Source organism: Leguminivora glycinivorella, chromosome 9 (assembly GCF_023078275.1).
Source record: "Leguminivora glycinivorella isolate SPB_JAAS2020 chromosome 9, LegGlyc_1.1, whole genome shotgun sequence".
NCBI lineage: Eukaryota > Metazoa > Arthropoda > Insecta > Lepidoptera > Tortricidae > Leguminivora > Leguminivora glycinivorella.
This window is the reverse complement of record NC_062979.1, coordinates 12,255,157-12,279,366: the sequence shown is the minus strand read 5'-3', so window position 1 is coordinate 12,279,366 and position 24,210 is coordinate 12,255,157. Positions and strand designations below refer to the sequence as shown.

Genomic DNA, 24,210 nt, shown 5'->3' with positions numbered 1-24,210 from the left:
GGAGAGGTATATTGGGTAAGAATAGAAATGCACTGCAGTCAAACGAAAACCTAATGTGTAAACGTTACAAATACGAGTAGGCATGGTGTAGGGCATGCGCTTGCTCTATCAAACAAATTTTTGTAACTTTTGTAAAATTCAAATGACGAAATTTAACGAGTTGGTAACACGACTAACTATTATCATTATTATTGTGTATATTGTCAACGGTTTCCAGTTATAATAATAAGGTAATTAGATATATGCACAAAACCTATGTATTTAAATTGTCATCAAAATTTTCATCGTGTATTTGGCTCATTCCGAAATTTCTAAATGTCAAAATTGTTCGGATTCTGAAAAGAGAATATTACGTTTTTAATAGTAATTTTGGGCCTCCTCTATCAGCTTAAATCTGGTTTAATGTGATTTTTTACATCTTCATCGGAAATCACCCAAGCACACCCTACATTATGTAAACCTACTCTACCATTACACAAACTTAAAAACCTAAAAGCCTCCCCACACAAACATATCGATTGGCCGTCCATCAAACCTCACGCACACCACCGCACGATGCAAGGAAGTGCATATCTATTGGAAGAGTCCATTTGGGCCCCGAGACACTGGCTCCTCCTCCCCAGGGACTCTCCCTTTCGGGCCCGCGTGTGTGTGTGTGTGTGTGTGATAAATAGACGACGGTCGCACTCAATCGAGGGTTTTATTTTTGGTTGACTGTAGTTTTTGTGATCTTGAACTTCGGTTGGAAATAAATAGTGGAATATAAGAAAGGAGATGCAAATGTTTTGAAACTTAATAATATGTAGTATCTATGCTGTGTTAATTATAGTGTCCATGCGAAAATTCTATTTGTTATCATACTGGGAGTTCAGATACATTTTGTGTGACTTGTATAGGTTTCGACGCGCAAGCTTAAAATATAATTATTAAAAACTTGATTTATAATAGGCGATGTCACGAGATTATACGTAATTATTATGATCTTGTAAAGAGACAAAATGATATTGAATTTGATTTTTAGTGAAACTCTAAATACGAAAATCCAAATAAGTCTGGTCTTAACTAAATACTACTTTTTTTCTTTTGAAGTCAACTAATTGGACATGTTTTGTATTTGTATATTAATCTAACATTTCGTTCCAGGTGGTAATATCAACGCAAGTGATGGTCGACGGTCCGCTGCTGGCGATATCGGACAACATGTTTGTGCACAACAACAGCAAGCACGGCCGGCGCGCCAAGCGGCTCGACCCGACTGAAGGTATTGACGCCGCCTCCGACACCACTTGTACGTTTTTGTTTTTTTATTTTTATTTTTTTTATTTGTGGCCAGTGATCAAATTACTAAATTGTAACTGGCCAGCTATATTTTATATTGTGATATTCCAAATTTGAATATTTAAAGCTAGCAGAATGGTTCGTAAATATTTTGAAGATTAACGTCGTACCGCCCAGTGTTCATTATAGGATTTACATACACTCTTTCTCAATGGAATGTGAACCTTCATTAAAAAGCTTTCAAGTAGCGTTTCAGTTGTCTCGCAAAACTTTAGAACAAATGAGATTCTACCTAACTAAAAATATTACTAGACTTTTAAACTTCCTTTGTTAAAACATATAATGGTGCAGTGATCTAAATAAATAATAAAAAAAAAACGTTAAAAGTTTTTGAAATGAAGATCGGACAAAAACATTTTTTTGTTCTACAAAATGCATGAAAAATCGTCAATGTAATTTAAATAACCTCACAATCGATCAAGAATACAAAATTCATAATACAAAGCCAGCCATTTGTATGCAAGGAATCAAAGTAGACATTTCGCAAAGAAGTTGGTGGGTGGTGGGGTGTTGAAGCGAGCATGAAGCGAATAGGGATAATTTAGTGAGGAATTATGCTCTGAAAAAATTTCAGATCATTGTTAGGGATGTTTTACGACGTTTCGGAGTAATGAAGGGTCGGGGTTTGCGGGAACTGAAGAATGTTGTTATTTTTCGTTTAGTTAATAGAATTTAAATTTCTATGTGGTGGCTATTTCGTACAGATAATCAAGTTTTGTTTCGTGATGGGTTCAAGGTTTGGGAAAACTGAATATAATATGCTTTTTCTTTAGTGTATGGTATCTATTTCAGTTTATGAAAATAAATAATTATGAAAGGTGGGCTAACTCAGGATACGAATACAGTCATTGATGTACTTTATTTTTACAAGATTTCATTGAACTTGTTACTAAAGGCAAGTACAATAAAGAGTACTATGGTACAGTATGGCCACTCCGGCTCCCCGCTGAAAGTGCCGCCCACCCCATCTCGGTTACCTCACAGTTACCGCCTGTCAAAAACGCGAACAGTCGACCTGTCATATCTCACTCATACAAGCATAGTACGCGTTCACCTACACGAGCTTAGACTGTGTGCTAGGGACGCGCCGCGCCTCTCTCATATATTTGATCGCCAGTGTCCGAGGCAGTAAAGGGTTCAGCAGTAGATACGATAAGAATCTTTTTACAGTACCATTTGTAATGAGCAAATGCATAAGAGTAGGAGTTTTAATACTTTTAGTGTGCCTTCAGTAAGAACACGTGTGATTCATTTGATATCTTTTTTACAATTTTATTGAAGAGTATAAGACGTATAAAAAAAAACAATTCATTGAATAAAAGCAATATAAAGAATCCTCTCCACGTTGTGTTTGCGTGTAAAGTTTCCAAGAGGCCAGACGCCGTGAAACCAACTCGAAGGGATTACGCGGTGCGAACGAGAAAATTTGCACAAGTACTTTCTGTTAGCTTTGCTACGGAACCTTCGGAATTTCACGCTTTGTTCCCCCTTTAATGTATTCAGTAAAGACTTGCCAGTTTTCTGTCTAATTTGATCTTCCGAGTTTGGTTTAAAATATCGGGCTAACGCCTACCTAGGCTAAAATAAAGTCGGTTCATGAATTTTGACTTTACAAAGTAAATAAAAAAATTTGATCATCATAACAAATTCATCATCCTCCTTGCGTTATCCCGGCATTTGCCACGGCTCATGGGAGCCTGGGGTCCGCTTTGACAACTAATCCCAAGATGGCGTAGGCACTAGTTTTTACGAAAGCGACTGCCATCTGGTCTTCCAACCCGAAGGGTAACTAGACCTTATTGGAATTTGTCCGGTTTCCTCACGATGTTTTCCTTCACCGAAAAGCGACTGGCAAATATCAAATGACATTTCGCACATAAGTTCCGAAAAACTTATTGGTGCGAGCAGGGGTTCGAACCCGCGACCTACAGAACGAAAGTCGCACGTACTTACCGCTAGGCTACCACAAATTAAAGCATATAAATGGTTTCTGAATATAGATATTGTGCTAATCGAAGCAACATATATTTGTATTACGAGTAAATCTTGAGAAAATGTGTTTTTTTTTTTGTAATTTCTTTTATAGCTTCAGTTACTTTTAGGTATAAACACGTCAAAAACTTGTGAGTGTGTTTAGTAAAACGTCACACTTTGTCGATTGATATAAATATGAAATTTGCTTGTATCTTTATATGAATAAACTGACAAAGCCACTTTATAGCAGTCACAAAGTGGGACCTTTTACTACTCTTAAACACACTCACATATACACGCTATACACGCTAGCCTAGCGTGGAAAAATATCGGCATGGCATTAATTTAATATTATGTAGTACAAAATAAATTTAATGAACGAGATTTTATTATTAGTCAAATTAAAAAAAGAATCTCGAGCGTAATCTTCTTTCGTACCCTTAAATTCACTTTCTCTTCTCGTCTTTATTACAGAGCCGTTTTGTTCGCGAGATTTCCCCCCTTGTCTCACGGCGCGTGTCCCCCTCGCTACAACCTTCTTGCATTCCAACTACAACGACAACAACGTCATAACAACCATTAACTAACATGCTATATTTAACTTTAACACGACGCGTTACATCTCCTTTTCAATTATCACTGCACCGTGAGTTTAGACTTTGTCAACAGTGCGAACCAACTTTTACGGTCTGCAATTGTCCTTTTTCTGAAACAGTCAAAGATAAACGTTCAAATAGGACGGAATGAGTTTTAGTGGTCTGGCGTTTATTCAACTTTTAAGTTGTAAGACGCATTCAGCCTATGTTCCTGTTTAGTTAGGAATGGAGTTTATGGAAGACGCTTAAATGTTTGTAAAGTTAGAGAAGGGTTATTTTTAGTTTGATCATAGATATTTACAAAGAATTTATGTTTTTGTTTTTATCTCTGAAATACACAGAATAAAATAATATTGTAAAAAGTAGAGAGGGCCGAATATTCGGTAAATTGCCGAATATTTACCGAATAAACAAAGCAAATAACTAATGAAGATCTTACGTATTCTATTGGATAATAAGCTCTTATTTTAGTATAGTTTTCTATGGAACTACTAAAAAGAGATAATTATGCGTCAAAAATTCAAAATAAATAAAATTGTTTTTTTTTTTAAGTTAAAAAACCGTAGGTACTTTAAGAGTTGAGAAGAGTTCAGAATTATTTTAACTGAGTTTTAGTTATCCACGAAATCATAATTCATAAGAACATAGTTGTAGTAACATATGTAACCATTACCAATCATTTACTAGTTTTAATCTTAACATCCACTTTAGAAATATGGCGTAACCGAATATTCGGCCGAATGTTCGGTTCGGTAAGAGCTGAACCGAATGTTCGGCCGAATATTCGTATTCGGCAAAATCCATATTCGGCCCATCACTAGTAAAAAGGTTAATATGTATTTCCTTTCTTTTACGTAGGTATATGTACGTCTGTTAAAGCTGATTTTTTTAATAACTGGTACCCACTCGTATACCTACTATCCGTTCCGATATTAGATGAATTAACTACTTGAATTAATAAATTAATAGTTTAAAAAACACTATAAAACACGCTTTTATAAATGCACGTAAAAGCCAAAAATAAATTATGGATCGTTCAAGTTGTCTCTATTTGTGAGCTGAAGTTTAAAAACTATGTGCTTTTAATTATAATATTTGATTGTAAAAGCGTGGGGCGCTCCGCTTTGTTTGCTCTGAAAGGTCACAAGAAAACGCTAACCCAACTTTTTTAAATACTACGTTGATCTTTCTTTCATGCTTCCCCCTCGAGCCCCCCCCCCCCCCCTTTTTTCTGTTCTTATCTTCCGGCACCATCATCAGGCCTTGAAACCTAATCGTAGTCATAGTTCATTACAAGACTTTTCTAAGAAGCCCAAAAATAGCTATGATACGATGTTCCATCATGTAGTTCCAGTTCATATCTTCCGGCTCCATCATCAGACCTTGAAACCTAATCGTAGTCAAAGTTCATTACAAGACTTTTCTAAGAAGCCCAAAAACAGCTATGACACGATGTTCCATCATGTAGTTCCAGCTCATATCTTCCGGCTCCATCATCAGACCTTGAAACCTAATTGTAGTCAAAGTTCATTACAAGACTTTCCTAAGAAGCCCAAAAACAGCTATGATACGATGTTCCATCATGTAGTTCCAGTTCATATCTTCCGGCTCCATCATCAGACCTTGAAACCTAATCGTAGTCAAAGTTCATTACAAGACTTTTCTAAGAAACCCAAAAACAGCTATGATACGATGTTCCATCATGTAGTTCCAGTTCATATCTTTCGGCTTCATCATCAGACCTTGAAACCTAATTGTAGTCAAAGTTCATTAAAAGACTTTTCTAAGAAACCCAAAAACGGCTATGATACGATGTTCCATCATGTAGTTCCAGTTCATATCTTCCGACTCCATCATCAGATCAGCTCAACAGTACCATATTATTGTATTGTCATCGGAACTACATATAGCTGCCAATTTTCATTACGCTACGATCCTTGGAAGATGGTTAAATTAGCCTCCGCAGATTCCATTACATAGTTAGTTACATACACGACGACCTAATAAAAGCGTGTTAAAAATACTTATACACAAACAATTACTTTCTTACTTTTGTTTATTTTACTTACCTTTTTAACCAAAATTGAAAAATTCATTAACAACAGTTCCGATACTTGCCTATGACTCTTATGACGTCTTTATTGTCCCACTATTACATTGACTAGCCAAACTTTACTATATCCCACAGCAACATTTTTTGCATAATTATTTATCAGCACAATTGTCCTGCAGCAGGTCTATATCCTCCCCTCCCTGTGGCAACGCCGTGCATAAAAGCCATCTCTCCCAGCGAGGGTTGGACGTCAGGCGGCTCAACAGTCATCATCGTGGGGGACAACTTCTTCGACGGACTGCAGGTCGTGTTCGGGACTATGCTGGTATGGAGTGAGGTGAGCTCTTTAAACTAGTCTTTTGAAATATAAGTGGACTGGTATCTAGTGGTGGTGGCTCTATTGTAGCGCTCTGCCATCTAAGCCACCAAGACTTAGACGAGGATCCACAGACAGCGAATCTTTCCACCATATAGGCTTTAGGGCTATAGGGACACCCTACCTTAAGAGTGCCATGTGGTACCAGCTTCAAAAAAGAATAGCACTGCATATACTTACTCGTACCATCTCATCCCGTAGGTGTCGTATAAGGCGACTTAGAGAAACTTATGGCAGCAGATATGCACAAAAGCAAATCTCGCCCGTATCATTCGATTCCTTGCTCTTTTGTTTTGTTACTTTTATATCTATTATATGCTTAATATTATCTTTACCAGTTGATAACGTCGCACGCGATCCGAGTGCAGACGCCGCCGAGACATATACCAGGAGTTGTGGAAGTCACCCTGTCGTATAAGAGCAAGCAGTTCTGCAAGGGGGCGCCCGGCAGATTCGTCTATGTTTGTGAGTAATTGACACTCTATATTCATCTCTGATCTTCTGATTATTCTTACACAGTGACACACACATAACAATATCTCTGATTTTGTCCAGTAATTTTTAATTTGTTGAACTCCATCTGTCAAAGAGTCAAACCCAAAAATGTCTTGAACTCACCATTATCTCTATAACCTTAAATCTGTGGTATATAAAACTGCCTTAAAATAAGTACCGGTTTAAAATACTACCTACACATTCGTTCGAGAACATATTCTTGTACTGTACTGACCTAAAATACAACTATATACTTTGATCTAAAATGTGGCTCCATCAATCAAACGCATAAAAATAAATACTTACCCAATCTCAACAAAACAAAAATCTTCACCAAAAAACAGTAATTCGGCAACTCGAACGCAATCTTGCACGATCCATCAATTAGGCTTTCATTTGGTAGTGGGCTAACTAATGATTGATTCTGTTTTTCTTGTTCCGCATAGCAGCGCTGAACGAGCCGACGATAGATTACGGGTTTCAGAGGCTTCAGAAACTCATACCGAGACATCCGGGCGACCCTGAGAAATTACCAAAGGTATGGTTTTTTGAAATATTTAAATTTCTTCTTCTTCCTTGAGTTATTCCAGCATTTCTGTTACGGCTCATGAGATCTTGGTGTTTATTTTGTCAACTAATACCATGATTTGGCATAGACTAAGACACTAGTTTTATTACGAAAGCAACTGCCATCTGATCTGACCTTCCAACCCAGATAGCAACCTTCCTGACCAACCCAGATAGCAACCTAGGCCCTATTGCCATTAGTCCGATCTTTTCATGATGTTATCCTGGACCCAAAATTTTTTTCAAGAACGTCCTCTATAACAAAATCGAATTGATCCATCGGTACTTAATATATATTAATTCTTCCCCAGGAGATAATCCTAAAACGAGCAGCAGACTTGGCAGAAGCGTTGTACTCCATGCCGAGGAACAACCAGCTCGGTCTGGGCGCTCCTCGATCACCGCCAGCGAGTATGCCTTTCAACTCCTACACGGGCCAGCTGGCTGTCAGCGTCCAGGATACGGCAGCGTCGCAGTGGACTGAAGGTGAGAAATCTTTCTTTATACATGTTTTTTATTGTGTCGCTATTGCCGTCATGTTTCGAATCTTTTGGAGATCCTTAGTAACTTTGTCAGGCATGATTGTTCATGACGAACACTCTGTGAATGGAAAACGTCGCGAATAGCGATACAATAAACGTGAGGTAACCGTGTATTTCAGCGACTTTCACCGTTAATAGGATCCTACAAAATATCCAAAGGATCCCATTTTCTTAATTATCTGTCCATGTTTTGTTCTGGGAATTGTTTGCTAAAGTTATATTTAATGTCAAGTGAATTAACTCTTGTTAGTGTAGCTACCTCCAATTAAGTTCCTTAGTTGACTTTCTTGGGGTACTTTAGAGCGCTTACAGTACGAGTATGTCACTCGATCTCAAAATCTACCTTCTTACGGGTTATGGTGGATTCTGATAGTCCTTTCCAATTTAAGCATTTTATTGTATCCATACTAAATATTTTGTTAAACCTCGTTGGCGAGTACAACAGAAGCCTAACGATAATTTCGTGTTGACCCCAGGCTTTTTCTTTTAGAGGAGTACGCGAGGAGCGGCGGGTCTGTGTCTCCCCGGTACTGCTCGGCTGCGTCTACCCCCCACGCCGCGTCCTACCCACACCCTCAGCACTACCCCGCGCCGCCGACGTCACTCTTCAATACTACCTCGAGTGAGTATAATGTGATGCAATGACTCTCTAGTCGTAATAGCAGCCTCTCGTTGCTGTACACCATCATCATTGCTAAACCAACTTCAAACTAATCGATATATCAACAGTGAGAAGCTTTGCCAGCAGTGAGAAGGTAGGATACTTTTATGCTGTTATCTACCCCCCACGCCACGTCCTACCCGTGTGAGGCGCAGCCCTCAGCACTACCCCGTGCCTCCAACGGCGCTCTTCAATACTACCTCGAGTGAGTATCATGACTCTCTCGCCGATTGAACTCGTTATAAGTATGTGCTACCTCACTCCTATCGCACCGCGTTTATTACATCAAGAATAAGCGTATTTATAACAAGATCCTGTATCGACTTTCGTTACCTGCAGTGAGAAGGTAGTATAATTACGTAAGTTCTACTGATCTTATCTCTCTATGAAGGACTCAATGGCTTGGTCGTGTTGTTTTCTTCAAGCAGCACTGGAGTGAGTATTACAAGTATTTTCGTAATCGGTGACTAACTTCTATTTGATGCTTAAGTAATTTCGGTTTCCATTATATATTTTTTGTTATTCCATAATAATTAAATATTCATAATTAAGTAAACCTTTTACGTAACTACTTACCTATATTCTTGTGTTAGATAATCTTAACTACTTCTTATCACAATTGTTGCCTATAACAACTTTGAAATTTTGTATCTCGTAAATCTATCTAAGGTGTCATTCAGAGCTCACTGAGTCAACACAGTCTTTAAGTTCACATTCGCCACGCTTGCACGCTTGTTTGTCTACAACGCTTTGTGTTAACCCCTGTTTTTATCCCGACCAGTGTCCCTGGGCCCGTATCATCCGGCGAACCTGAATGGACATTTATCATCTGACCATCACCACTATAACGCGTATAACACGAAAGATAGCGGGCATTACAGTGAAAGAAACGAGAATTCAAAAAGCTCGGCTGACTGTCCGGCAAACACTCATACAAAATGCACCGCGAGCGATATGAAAGGGGAGGAGAGTAAAGAGACTAAGCTAAGGAGCGCCTTTGCGGTCGTCAGGCAGAGCCCGCCGCGCGCCGCCAATTTTCAACATCATCAGAACTGGCAACATCTCGCCGTTCAGTGTTAGTAGTTTTTTATTTTATTTTATTCGCCTTTTGTCTTGCTTCATTTGTTTGCTTCGTTTCTGTTTTGCGCCTTTTATCTCAGTTTTTCCTTATAATGCTTTTCTGGTTGTACTCTAAGTGACCTGTGTGACTTTAATCGCAATAATCAGTATAGGTATCGTTACATTACAAGATTAGTAAAAGTGTGTTTATTTGATATTTTTAAATTAAAGAAAAAATAGAAAAATTCACTCCGGTAGGACTCGAACCTGCCGGAGGTGTGAATTTTTCTATTTTCCTTTAATTTAAAAATATGACATATCGCTCGCAGACGTTTCTGCATGATAAAAAAACAAATTTAGTGTGTTTATTTGCTTAAAGATGAGTCATTTGTGTGCCTTAATACGGAGATATACACAAAGAATATTGTTTATTAAAAGGAAGAATAGGTTTTAAAAGTGTTTGTGTATGAATATGTGTTGTTAAATACATGCAACAAAACATTTATATATTACTTTATTGTCCACAGGAATGGGAGGTCTAGTGTCATCGCCTTTTAGTGTAAACCCCTTCTCACTGCCAACGTGTAGCGCGCAACAGTACGCGCAACAGGCGCAACTGGCCTCCAAGTAACACAGTCTGTAACATTAAAACACACAGCTTGTAACGTGAGTTAGGGCCCACTTGGACGGTACGAGAACTCGCATACGAGTTTTATTACATTGCCGTATTTGATGGCTGTGCAAAATTTTATTGTATGTAACCTCAACAGACCGCAATGAACTAAAATCGCATGCGAGTTCGCACGCCGTCTAAATCAGGCCTAAAGGTCCATACTTGTAACGTCATCTGTTACACTGCGTAAAGTAAGACCATGTAACTATCTGTAAATTAAATCCAGGAGTTTGTAAATAAAATTGTATTTTATATGTAAATAGTAGAATAATTATAAGAACTCACACTTATTAGTTTATTTGCTAGATCAAAAAGAAAATGTAGATTTTATATAAATAAAAAAAACAGATGCCCTAAGTAAATAATCTATAAATCTGCTCAAGTCTCGGGCACCGCATCTAAAATCCACCAGAAAAATTGTAATTGTATGTTTTTTTGTAACATCTGTGATATATTTATTGTAAGAAACGTTGTAAATTTTGCTGTAATCATGTGTAAATTTTCTTATTATTAGAACTAATTTCAATTCATGGCTTTAGGTTTTGTGAATGTGACTTCGTGTGTAAATCTTAAAATTTTACGAGTATTCTGTAGGATTATTTTGTAACATTTTCCTATCCGTATACTTACGCAAAAAAAAAAATTGTCTTAAACTTTAAGCACGTATCTTAAAGAAATGGTACAGAATTTGTCTACAGAGTAAACCTACATGAATGTTGATCATATCTATGAATCGAAACAAAACATATCCTGTTTGCTAATGTACCCACATAATGGAACTACGGAGCGATAAAAAACAACGAAAAATTCTATATTCAGAATAATGTATACGAAAAACATAAATTTCCTTTAGAGCTCCAACAGTGGGAGATTTTCATGGATTTCCTTCCCGAATAAGAAATAAGTAGTCGCGTATATTGTTTATCTGTATCGAATAAGATTTGTACATTGTAATCGTTCGGAGACAAATCACGAAATACAAAATTAAAGTTATCTATACTTACACAATGGTTTTATTTCAAAGCACATATGACATAACGGATCAAGGTACTTATCCGAATGGCACAAACGCTCAAGAAACGAAACGCTCGTAGATATCTATCTCTATCGCTCTTGCATACTGGCGCGAGTAGAGATGGGTAGTGAGTAAATACTCAAGAGTAAATATCGAGTAAATACTCAGTATTTACTCAAAATACCCGTATTTACTCGTTTTTACTCAAATTGGTGGGTATAAACTATTTAGCGTGCTGAAATGGAAATACCATTACCAGTGTGTTATACATCATCTGATAGGTCTTTAACAATTAATTGAATGTTTCTAAAAAAGTTTTTTAATAATATGAACAGTTTTGGAATAAAACGATAATTAAGGCCGAAATAATGTTTTATACCTTTATAACTTTCGAATTCGTTGTTGGAAAAATATCCAGAAACCGTTAAATTATTGCCCATATAATACAAAACACAAAACTAGTACTTTAAACGTCATCAGCTGAGCCATTTTTGAGTTTTCTTTAGAAAACCCTTAATAAAAGGTCGTAAGTGCCACATTAACAATCACTTCCGAACGTCATGCCGTTATCTGGAACATCAATTTAATTTAAGTCTCATACTTTTACTGTCAATACCTGCTTTTTTAAAACAAAACTGCTAACTAAACATTATCACAATTTTTTTCTCACAATGATTACCTCTTTTTCGACAAACTAAGACTCCCATAAGCTTCTAATAATATAAATCTCATTTAAACATGTCCACACAGTTATAATAAATACGACTAAGTACTTAAAGTTTATTTTTTAAATTATTTTTAGGTAACAGTTTCTACTCACCCAAATGAGTAAATACGAGTATTTACTCGGTACTTTGAGTAAATTACGGGTAAATACTCAGTATTTACTCACCCCTACCCATCTCTAGGCGCGAGACTACCTTTCTGCGGTGTTTCGTTTTCGTTTCGCGTCGCAGAAATGCCACTCGGCTACGGCACCTGATGTTATAAATTAAGCGTCTTGTAGCGTTACATTATTCCAACAATTTTCAACAAACTGGTTCAGTAGTTATAAAATAATTTGACCGAGAGATTAAATCAGCAAACTAAAATTTCAAATTAATAGTTATTTCAAGTGTGAGTGGCGCTGATTGACAAAAATAGACGTTATCGTATGGAATATCAAACATTGCTGGCGGCAACCGTTGGAACTAATTTGAATCCATGAGATTTAAGAGGATACGGTAGCGAAAATGCTAAAATGGAAAGGAGCCCCCCTTTCAACTTGGGAATTTTAGTTAAATATACAAGTGTTATTAACTAGATTTATCGAAAAAAAATTGTCCATTAAAAACAACTCAGTCAAAAGATATTTCAAAAAAATCTTTAAAATCGAGGTTCCGCTCTCGACTCTTTCCTCCTTCAAAATTTAATCAATCTGAACGAAATTTAAGAATCTGAATAACAATGAAATAATCTATGTCGGACCGTTTAGCTTGTTTAGTTAATTGTTACCAATCTTGAGTATCACACCTTTTTTTGCGCCACAATGAAAAAGGCCGTTTTTGGAAATTTTTGATTGGCTCTAGAGTCTTTAAAAAGCAGAATATCAAAAAAATCAAAACGGTCCGACACAGATAAAAATAATAACAATCTGTGTTGAAAAAATCATTGCTCTATCTTCAAAAACCAGGGAGGAAATAGTCGAGAGCGTTTGTATGGAGAATTGACCCCTACCGTATCGTCTTAACATAGAAAAGCCTATAACCTAACGAACGATATTATATTAAGTGTGAACAGATATTAAAAGACAATCAGACCGTGTTTTTATTATCTATTGTTTTACACTGGTTTAAAAAAGACGATCTGTATTTCTTGGCCACAATACAAGAAGAAACAAATTTGTTTAAATACTTTGATTTTGTAAAATTAAAACTATTCCTATTATTTTATCGATGCTAACTGGATGGACAGTATTATGATTTATCATGTTATAATAACAATCCATATAAACAAAACAACATTTTAATGGCCCTTATAATTCAAAACACCGAGCCATCCATCAAAGTCGCGTCATTTTAAACCATATCTCCCATATGGTACATTCAGCCCCCTTGAAATATTATACTAACAATTTTTGTGCACGAGGGCCCATTGTGTCTCTAACTAGATAATGCACAGGTTTATCTCTACTCCTAATTGTACTAAAGAATGGGGATCGTATTACTAGTGTATTTGCATTAAAATGGCTGCCTTTTTGTTCATAAATAGAAATTATGATAATTTAACGTTGAATTAGGGGTGTGATAAATGAATGGATGTTCAATTAAGTTTTTTTTTGTGTAATCGATACTACAAAAATATTTCAAAAAGGAAAATATTGAATGTTTTCAAATTGTCAACTCCATGAGTACACTCAGGTACAAAAGCGCTTATCTGCATGAATACATTTTACTAACAAAGTGGGTATGAACTTTTGGATCTCGCTGTACCTAACTTTATAAAATATTGTAATAACAACTACGATACAAATAAAATCATAGGAAGGAATATTATGAACAAAATTTAAGCAATTAATAAATCAAGTAACAAAATTGCCTAAGGCCATAAAAATCAATGGCCAATAGCAATAGAAGCCCATTTTTCCGTCATAATCAAAACTTAATCATAGATTAACGTTTCAAGTTAATTGAAATTAGATAAGGGCACGCGCACACCGGCGGTAACTAGATTACGGAACAATATTGTTAATGAGTGGTTTGTCGCCGTGTGTGGCGCACGCGCCGGATGTCGTGGCTTATTTGGTTGGAGTCATCCTATTGTTATTGTTAGCTTATTCGTAGGTCAGTTAGAGGTTTTCTTCTTCTTCAACTTATGGTGCTGTTATGGATAATTTAAAACACTGGAGTTGGTGCTAGGATAGACTTTATTTATTATATCCGTAAATATCAAAATTTATATTTACTAATGTTTCTTATACGGAATAAAAGCTTATTTAATTGAATTAGTAATATGTCGGCTACCATTTTTTTAAACTAGGACTACGACGGAATTGATAATTTAACCGACAATCTAACAATTAAAATGAAGATTTTTTTGTCGTTTTACTAAGTTAAGTTTACTTATCACACTAATAATAAGTTCAAAAAACTACTAACCCTAAATATATCATATTACAGAAGGGCGGGATTGTCATTCCGTTCATATTTGTCTGTCCTTTTGAGATAAACAAGTTAAGTGAACAAATCGGCCGGTCTAGCCGCGTGCTCGCGACACGTGTCGACGCGTGGCGATGTCGCGCATTACCAAATTAGCGTCCGGTGTGCAACTAGCTTTACAATTTAGGTGGGTTGGATAAAAATCTTATCATGGGAATGTTGAGCACTTTAATATAAAATTAGAGCTTTATTTGATGGTCGATGGGTTTTTATTTTCGATTATGAAGGTTTGAAGAAGTTTGTTGTTTAACAATTTTTGTACAATTGAAATAACTTTTTATGAAGAAGTATTTGCTTGCTGTTAAGAACTTGATAGATAAACTTTAGAGAATAATTTTAAAGCACTGATATCAAATTTATAACATTCGAATCATGGAATAAATGAACCGTGCGAATGTATGAGCGAAATGGATAATTGAATGACAACAGTTTGATATCATTTTGATACAAATCAGTGGTAATTTCGAAGCGGTCAGATAGTTAATATTCGCTTTAATTTAACGCTTCCCTCTAACACGCTATAATCCGAATGATATCTTGTGGACGTTCATTCATTTCTGAATATGAATTAACTTATACTAGGTATATACATTCGGGTAAGTTTTTCTTTATAGAAAGAAATCTTTTATCCGTAAAATTTTATTTTATCACTTAATTCATAAATTCAAACCAAATTCGAAAATAAAACAATACTGAGTTCAACAAGTGCTCGCAATACAGGACACCTCTAATTTAAGCCCGTGAAGACACACAACGTAAAACGCGTAAGATAGGGGTCGAAGGAGGCAGGGTGGCCGACAATAGGTGTACAGATAGATAACCTTCCTTCTATAGTAGAGTCAATACCGACCCTTGGGAGCTTTACCCTCGGGGCCCGGTCGCTTGGGAAAACTAGACCCAACAATATGGAAAAGGACGGCGCTATACACTTCCTCGAGATGAAAGAGCGCGTCCGAGTGTACTTATGTATTAATAATATATAGAGGAAAAATGTCGAGGACGTGCGCGTACGTGCGCGTGTGATATGTAGCGACTGTTAGCGAGAAAGGGATGGATGACATCAATTTGTCGTGTCGTGATGGGGGTTTATTTTGTTTCTACATGTGCCATTTTTTAGGATTTTGGGTTTGAATGTTTGGAGCGAATACTTTTTTTGATTATTTTCGTTGATCACCAATTAAAATTGTTATGTAGATTTGAATATTTTCTTGAGACCTACTCTAATCATTTTTTATGTTTATTTATGTAGACATTTATTTTAATGATTAAATTAATAAATTATAGGCACTTAAGGAGACTAAAACCCGATTCGTCTCATCAGATTGTTTCGTTTCTCCAGCGGTATTTGTATGCCCACAATAATGATTCAAATGTTATACCTTACCCTGAGATGCATATTAACATAATTATAAGGGCCACTTGCACCACCCGCTTAACTCAAGGTTAGTGGGCTGTCAACTGTCAAATTCCATATAAAATGGTGGGTTAACCTCGGGTTAACCCTTCATTTTGGACCACCAAAAACCCTGCACCAGCGACTAGCCTGTGCTAATAAGTAAAAAAGCTAGACACACTAAACTCAATATGGCACACTTACTCATATTGACCTTCCAAAAAAAAGTATAGAAATAAAGTTCAGCCTAGTCGTATAACAGTTATAAAACGATATCGCGCCGTGTCAACGAAGCGTCGACGAAATTGAGTGAGTCGAGTTAAAGTATTAAAAGTTTTCAGCTAGCGATCTTTGCACGGAGAAGGCGCCCGCCGCTGCGATAGGGAGGCGGGGTGTCGATGAATTTATCGATGAAATACGAAAATCTTTACCAACAAATTAAATTATTCTCATTTGAAAATATTTTAATTTGTATGCCGATGGCCGAGTGGTTTTACAGGCATCCGTCCGGTTAACGGAGTACGCTGGTTCGATTCCAGCTCGGAACACTTGGAGGCCTTGGTCACTTTTTCTTTGTATATGACATTTATTTAATGTAAATACGAAAAATGGACCTGAAATGGTCTGTGGTGTGGGTAAAGAATTTCACCACCCCCTTTCTTCCTGTGGGTGTCGTAGAAGGCGACTATGGGATATGGGTTAAATTGTGGCGTAGGCGAGAGGCTGGCAACCTGTCACTGCAATGTCACAGTTTAGTTTTCTTTCAACCCCTTATTTGCCAAGAGTGGCACTGAAGCTTTAGTAGTTTCATGTGTTCTGCCTACCCCTTTATGGGATACAGGCGTGATTTTATGTATGTATGTATGTAAATACGAAAATGTTTGAAAATACGATTGTTACACGTCATTCAAAAATGTAGCTTTAACTGTCATTTTTATACGTAAGGTACAGCGGGGCAAATCTTGACTGGGGGCGATTATAACTAATCCATTTTTTCCATTATTACACTATGATGTTGAGTTCTACAACTACATGTATCCACTGAACATGCCTACCATATATAACCGGTGGACACTCTATTTAATAATGCAAACATTGTCAAACATGGAAAAAATGGATTAGTTACAATCGCCCCCAAACATGGAAAAAACGGACTTTAATGCCCAGGGTTGGAATTAAATCGGTGTCTACGTTTGTACCTACTTGTACAAACAGTAGTTTGTCTAAGTACAAGTACCTACTTGAATTTGACATTAAACAAATTAACATATTTCCAGAGAAAACAATTTAATTCTTTCTCAGGATAATGTCTAACATCAATGGCCAGTAATATTGATTTACCTACATTAAGAGGATACGGTAGCGAAAATGCTAAAATGGAAAGGAGCCCCCCTTTCGACTTGGGAATTTTAGTTAAATATACAAGTGTTATTAACTAGATTTATCAAAAAAAATAGTCTAAGAACAAACATCAATGGCCAGTAATATTGATTTACCTACAATTGAAAAAATATTGCTCTATTTTCAAAAACCAGGGAGGAAATAGTAGTGTTTGTATGGAGAATTGACCGTATCGTCTTAATAGTTAGTAATATGGTATGGTATAGAAGCACTCAGCGCTGGGTAAAACAATTAAGTATGAAGTCTTCCTAAATTAAAAAAAAAACTGCTTAGATGTAAAACTAGCAAATAGTAGTACAATATCAGGAGTAGTGGACAACAAAGGGACAGGTTAGCCATCAACAGAGTAGGTACTGAACAATGAGGTAAGCAAGTATTTAAAATAATTAAAGGTAATAAGAACCAAATATGAACACAGACATAAGTGACATTTTTGAAACATTGAATCACAAAATAAAAAAAATATGACCCAGTATAAAAATATCGACTCATCCCATCCCTACTTCCTTTACACGGTGTAAGTTAATAATGTAATAGAATTACGAGGGAAAAACTGTTGAACTCTGCCCGAGCGGCCCCCGACTTAATTGTAGCACTTTGTTTGCGTGTCTCACTGTCTGATCCATACACGTAAACATACAATGCATGTGTAATTGTGTATAGTTCAAGAAGTTGGAGCGTCTTGTGGTCTTGCTGAATCGATGCGCGTCAAGCGCGCTTGTGGTGTTGAACAATGCTGATTACACTTTTTGCACTGACTGTTCGGTATTGTATCACGGTGATATTGTATAATCATTGTTCGATTACGACTTTTACTTCTACGCTAACGCCGTGTCTTGCGTGGGCGACGGTCGCGCGACCGTCGCCGTCGCGTCTTATACTTCCATATCGATAAGGTTTGATTTCGTATGCGTCGCATCGTCGTCGCGCGACCATCGCGCGACCGTCGCCCACGCAAGCCACGGCGTAAGCAAATGTCAAGATTCGTTAGTCACTGCATGTGGTACACAATACATACGAGTACTTTAAAAAAAACTTCCTTCGGTCAATGTAAAGGCAAAATAGTTTTAATGCATCCCGTACATTATAGAGTTTCTGTGACTTGAAGACTGCGTAGCAGTGTAAAATAGGTATGATAATTTTTCATAGTAGTGACGATCTGTGTTATAGCTGCGATGCCTACGATAGTGTAATATATTTGTATTTCTGAATATAATTACCGAAATATGTCGGTACAACTACTGTTCCCGTAAAGTTGTGAATATAACTTGTTGGAAACAAAAACAGACTATTTGAATATGGATAGACGCTAATAAAACCCCGTTCATTGCGATAGGGACAGGTAAATAATACGGACTACCTATTCATATTATTATACTTTTGTAAACTATTGGAAAATTACCAAATATAGTTTGTTTTTTAACCGCCGCCTCAAATCTCTCAAGGAAGGAAGGTTCTCAATTCGTCTGTATGTTTTTATTTTTTTTAATGTTTGTTCCACGATATCTCCGTCGTTACTGGACCGATTTTGAAAAAAAAAAATTTAATTGAATGTATATGCATACAGATTGGTCCCATTTTTCTCAGAACCCAGTTCTGATGATGGGATCCTGGAGAAATCGAGGGAACTCCTCAAATCTGAAAGACTCACGTATGGCGATTTTTGTGTTTTTTAAGGAACAACATGCATTTACGTACGGAACAGTGACATTTGGTGCAGTGGAACTGCTGATGATGGTCAGAACGGAACTCCTCAAATCTGAACGGCACGCTTATAGTGACTATGGTATTTTTATAAGAACAGCATGCACTTACGGCCAGAACAGTGACATTTGGTGCAGTGGAACTGCTGATGATGGTCAGAACCGAACTCCTCAAATCTGAACGGCACGCTTATAGTGACTTTGGTATTTTTATAAGAACAGCATGCACTTACGTCCAGAACAGTGACATTTGGTGCAGTGGAACTGCTGATGATGGTCAGAACCGAACTCCTCAAATCTGAACGGCACACTTATAGTGACTATGGTATTTTTATAAGAACAGCATGCACTTACGTCCAGAACAGTGACATTTGGTGCAGTGGAACTGCTGATGAGATCAGAACGGAACTCCTTAAATCTGAACGGCACACTTATAGTGACTTTGGTATTTTTATAAGAATAGCATGCATTTAAGTTCAGAACAGTGACATTTATTTAGTTATGTTTGTTAAGAATATTGAGTTTTCAAGTCAAATTTTGTCAAGCTTCGATTTCTTATAATCGGATTCATAAGGGATTGAGGAAACTCTTCAAACCTTAACGGTATGCGTATATTTATTTGTGTTGCCATCAAATAATTAAAGCATTAAAAGCAGTTTTAAAAAATACCTACACATCTCTACATAATCCAATATTCGCAAGTAGCTTTCACCAGAACCCCAAAGGCGGCGGGTTTTTTTTTTCTTAAAAATTATTTAGTTTCACAGAGCAAGCTTCTGTCCAGATAAAAGACAAAACTACATATACAGCATATTACCACCACCCGCATCTTTATTAAAACCAAATTAATAATACAGTCATTTTGCAATCGTTTGCGCATATCAGCAAATCATAGTTATTTAAATCAACTGAAAAAAAAACAGAAATCTCAACATTAAATGTAATGCGTGCACTTCTTAATTGTCATTACTCACATCGCTCATACTTATGAGCTGCCATTGCCCTCACTTGACAAAGTGTGTGCTGTATTTTACTGGCAATAACATTTTTTTTAGAAAGTTTATTAGTCAAAATTTTAATTATTCATGAAATTAAGGGCATGGTTAAGTTAAATAACTATGTAAGAGTACGTTCCTTTAAAAAAAGCCCACTTGTTGGTCACACACTGTATATACTTACTTTTATTTAGCACAGATAATAAGATCACATTTTTTCTGTCATGTATGATATCTATTTTAGATTATTTTTTATACTTAATAAAAGTAAAAAAAATAATTTAGACAGTAATTGTCAAAGTCTGGAAAAGTTCACTAGTCAGAGTAACGCCGCGCTTTTTTGTCTACGAGTAATCTTGCTATATGAAAACAAAGTAACAATTACAACAGCTATGTACCTAGCAACCGACGCACATTGCTGATTGTTAGTCTTATCTATAGAAATATCTCTGATGGCGGCCTGGACTTTTCTAAACTAACGCCTCGACGGGACGGCCAGCAGACAAAAGTTAGTTTCAAAAATCATACGAGCGCAGTTGGAACATTTTAAATTTAGATGACTGTCTGGAATTCATGTTAAATGGGCATGTGCAACGTGGTTTCACATTTCAGGCGCAGGATACTTTTAGCAGAGCGAGACGCAGTTTACATACTAGGTGCCTTAAGAAATAAACTAATTATTAAAAAGCTACAGGAGCGAAAATGCTAAAATGGAAAGGAGCCCCCTTTTGAATTTGGGAATTTTAGTTAAATATACTAGTTTTATTAACTAGATTTATCGAAAAAAAATTGTCCATTCAGAACAACTCAGTTAAAAGATATTCCGAAAAAATCTTTAAAATCGAGGTTCCTCTCTCGACTGTTTCCTTCTTCAAAACTTAATCAGTTGTAACGAAATTTGAAAATCTGAATAACAATGAAATTATCTGTGTCAGACCGTTTAGTTTTTTGGCTATTTGTTACTAATTTTGAGTACCACACCTTTTTTGCGCCATAATCAAAGGTCCTTTTTGGAAATTTTTGATGGGCTCTAGCGTCTTTAAAAATAATAATATCAAAAAAATCAAAACGGTCCGACACAGACAAAAATAATAATACATCTGTGTTGAAATAAATAATTTTAAGAAAAAAAAACTGCCGCCTTTGGGGTTCTGGTGAAAAACTACTAGAAATGTGTAGGTATTTTTTAATACGTCTTTTAATACTTTAATTATTTGATGGCAACACAAATGAATATACGTATATCGTTAAGGTTTGAGGAGTTTCCTCAATTCCTCATGAATCCGATTATAAGAAATCGAAGCTTGACAAAATTTGACTTGAACTCAATATTCTTAACAAACATAACTAAATAAATGTCACTGTTCTATTCTTATAAAAATACCAAAGTTACTATAAGTGTGCCATTTAGATTTAAGGAGTTCCGTTCTGATCCTAATCAGCAGTTCCACAGCACCAAATGTCACTGTTCTGGACGTAAGTGCATACTGTTCTTATAAAAATACCAAAGTCACTATAAGCGTGCCGTTCAGATTTGGGAAGATCGGTTCTGACCGTCATCAGCAGTTCCACTGCACCAAATGTCACTGTTCTGGACGTAAGTGCATGCTGTTCTTATAAAAATACCAAAGTCACTATAAGCGTGCCGTTCAAATTTGAGGAGTTCCGTTCTGACCATCATCAGCAGTCCCACTGCACCAAATATCACTGTTCAGTACGTAAATGCATGCTGTTCCTTAAAAAACACAAAAATCATCATATGTGTGCCTTTGAGATTTGAGGAGTTCCCTCGATTTCTCCAGGATTCCATCTCCAGAACTGGGTTCTGAGAAAAATGGGACCAATCTGTATGCATATACCTACATTCAATCAAAAAAAAATTTAAAATCGGTCCAGTAACGACGGAGATATCGAGGAACAAACATTAAAAAAAAGAAAAATACAGACGAATTGAGAACCACCTTCCTTTGAGATATTTGAGGCGGCGGTTAAAAATCTATCTTCAAAAACTAGGGAGGAAATAGTCGAGAGCGTTTGTACGGAGAATTAACCCCTCCTGTCTTAATATAAAAACTCCTCAGCTAACACAAATTGAGAACATTAAAAATGCTTTCATATTTTATATACTGAAAATTCTTTCGTACACTTAGTACCTACTTATTTCGTAGAAATCGCCGTCGCGAAGCGGTCTGAAATAATAGCGGAGCGTGGAACCGATCAGGGGTAAGCAGCTTACCAATTTATAGAGGCTTAGCTGGGTACTAGTGATGATTTCACGACTCGCTACCAAAGCCTCTGTGATAACAATATTGTACTTACTTACATATCAGTTGATTTGCGAAAGTAAAATGCTGGTGCATGTGAAAAGTAGCATTTACCTTAAACAGCCTGTTTTTATTGAATTCCGTTAACTTTAAGGGAAGGTTCTTTAGATCAAATATAATTAATTTCTCTAAGAAACTAGCGTCTTAACTCTTACGGTTATCGAGTTATTAACAAAATAAAGATAATTACTGAACACGTGTGTGACAACCTTTACCAATTCCTAATGTTATTTGTTTTGACATGTGCCGTCAATCACTCGACACGAACTTGAATGTTATTCTTAAGGGTCTCTCACACTAATAAATTAATTTATTATACACCGTGTTTCACTTAACACTAAAAACCTGAAAACAGTTTGTTCAGAATCGATTGAGCTATATCTTGATGGGGGTAATATTTTTATTTAAATTAGTATTATTAGTTATTTTTTACGTGCCCATTCTATTGTACTCGTAATACAACATTGTGTATATCGCATTGCTAGAGGTTGTTTACCTTTTTCAGTATTTAGGGGTATTAATACTGGCTGGTTACTTGGACGATTATTTTTTCCGCTACTAGTTTGACGTTGTTTGTCAGTTTAATCTTAATGTTTATCATAAGTCATAACAAATTGAACTCGTACCTAATTACAACCTTGTCATTTTGAATATTGGGTTTAAATTTGCTTACTGCGATTACCTGTCTAATTTGAAGTTTACTGTGATGAAGCTTTAAAGTGTTTTACAGTGACATCTTAGCTGTCTATTGGTAAACCTTATGTCGTTGCAGTAACGTACACAAATAAATAGTCTTATGGTTTATGATGGTAGTTATCAATTATTTTATTGAGTGTAGAGCTAAAAGTCAAGTAGAGCTGTACAGAAAATTAAAAATTCAATTAAAAAAAAAGTAACGATCAGATTAAAAGATGAATACTCTAGATGAGTTTAAAAAAATAAAAATCAGTTGGGGTGTCTGAGGTTTTGAGTGATACCGGAAATACGTTGTATATGAAAATGATGAAAAAATTTTTTTGCGAATTTAACTAAAAGTGATATACAGGATGGTTCCTGATAATGAACCTAGCTACGTGTCGAATTTAACGGAAAACGAAAACAACACGGTGTATAATAAACAAATAATAGCAATTTGTTATTGTTGTATTCTTTTTTTTATTAAATTGGATCGATTCCAGCCTTGATCACTTACGACCTTGGTGACATTTTATTTTAAAGTGTAAGTAAAATATTTTACAAATTAATAAAAATTTGTAAATGTTTTTAGGGTTCCGTACCAAAAAGGTACAAACAGGAACCCTTATGGTGTGACTCTGTCCGTCTGTCACATTACTAAATATCTCGAGAACTACTAACGCTATCATTGCTATCAACTTGAAATTTGAAACAGTTATGAACATTGTAAACCTCTACAAGTAAAAAGTATATTTTTATTTTTAATCTATGAATTTTAATTGTAGAAAAAGGCCAAAATTAAAGGGAGGAGATAAACTATAAATTTCAAGTTACTAGGTCAAGTGGGGTATCGTTAGAAAGAGCTCTAGTAAATAAACTATTTTTTATAATTTTTTTGTTATGGAAAAAAAAAGAATTTTGAAGGAAAATGTAAAAAACTTGTCCGGTTTTATTTTTTTGTATTATGAATATGTCAAGCCATTTCGCTCGGTCCATTTACTCTATTTTGCAAATTATTGCAGAAATCTGTTTACCATTTTAAATAACGTGGATTTTTTCATATAAATTTCTTTAATTTTAATGCAAAATTTAATTCACACCATAAAAAACATTTACGTCCAAAAGTATCCAAATTACGCACAGCAACACTGTTACTCGTTCGAATATATCGGT

General features: G+C 36.0%; 1 protein-coding gene across 1 annotated transcript in view; it reads left to right on the top strand.

The window, feature by feature from the left end:
- The window catches only part of LOC125229850 (transcription factor collier), a 45,044-nt gene extending 33,728 nt beyond the window's left edge, over positions 1 to 11,316 (top strand). The window contains exons 5-11 of the mRNA XM_048134789.1: positions 1,144 to 1,288; positions 6,141 to 6,298; positions 6,676 to 6,802; positions 7,279 to 7,370; positions 7,711 to 7,885; positions 8,432 to 8,563; positions 10,189 to 11,316. Of these exons, the coding sequence (XP_047990746.1) occupies positions 1,144 to 1,288; positions 6,141 to 6,298; positions 6,676 to 6,802; positions 7,279 to 7,370; positions 7,711 to 7,885; positions 8,432 to 8,563; positions 10,189 to 10,292 (933 nt within the window). The 3' untranslated portion in view covers positions 10,293 to 11,316. The remainder of the gene's footprint in view (positions 1 to 1,143; positions 1,289 to 6,140; positions 6,299 to 6,675; positions 6,803 to 7,278; positions 7,371 to 7,710; positions 7,886 to 8,431; positions 8,564 to 10,188) is intronic.
- Positions 11,317 to 24,210: the final 12,894 nt, after the last annotated feature.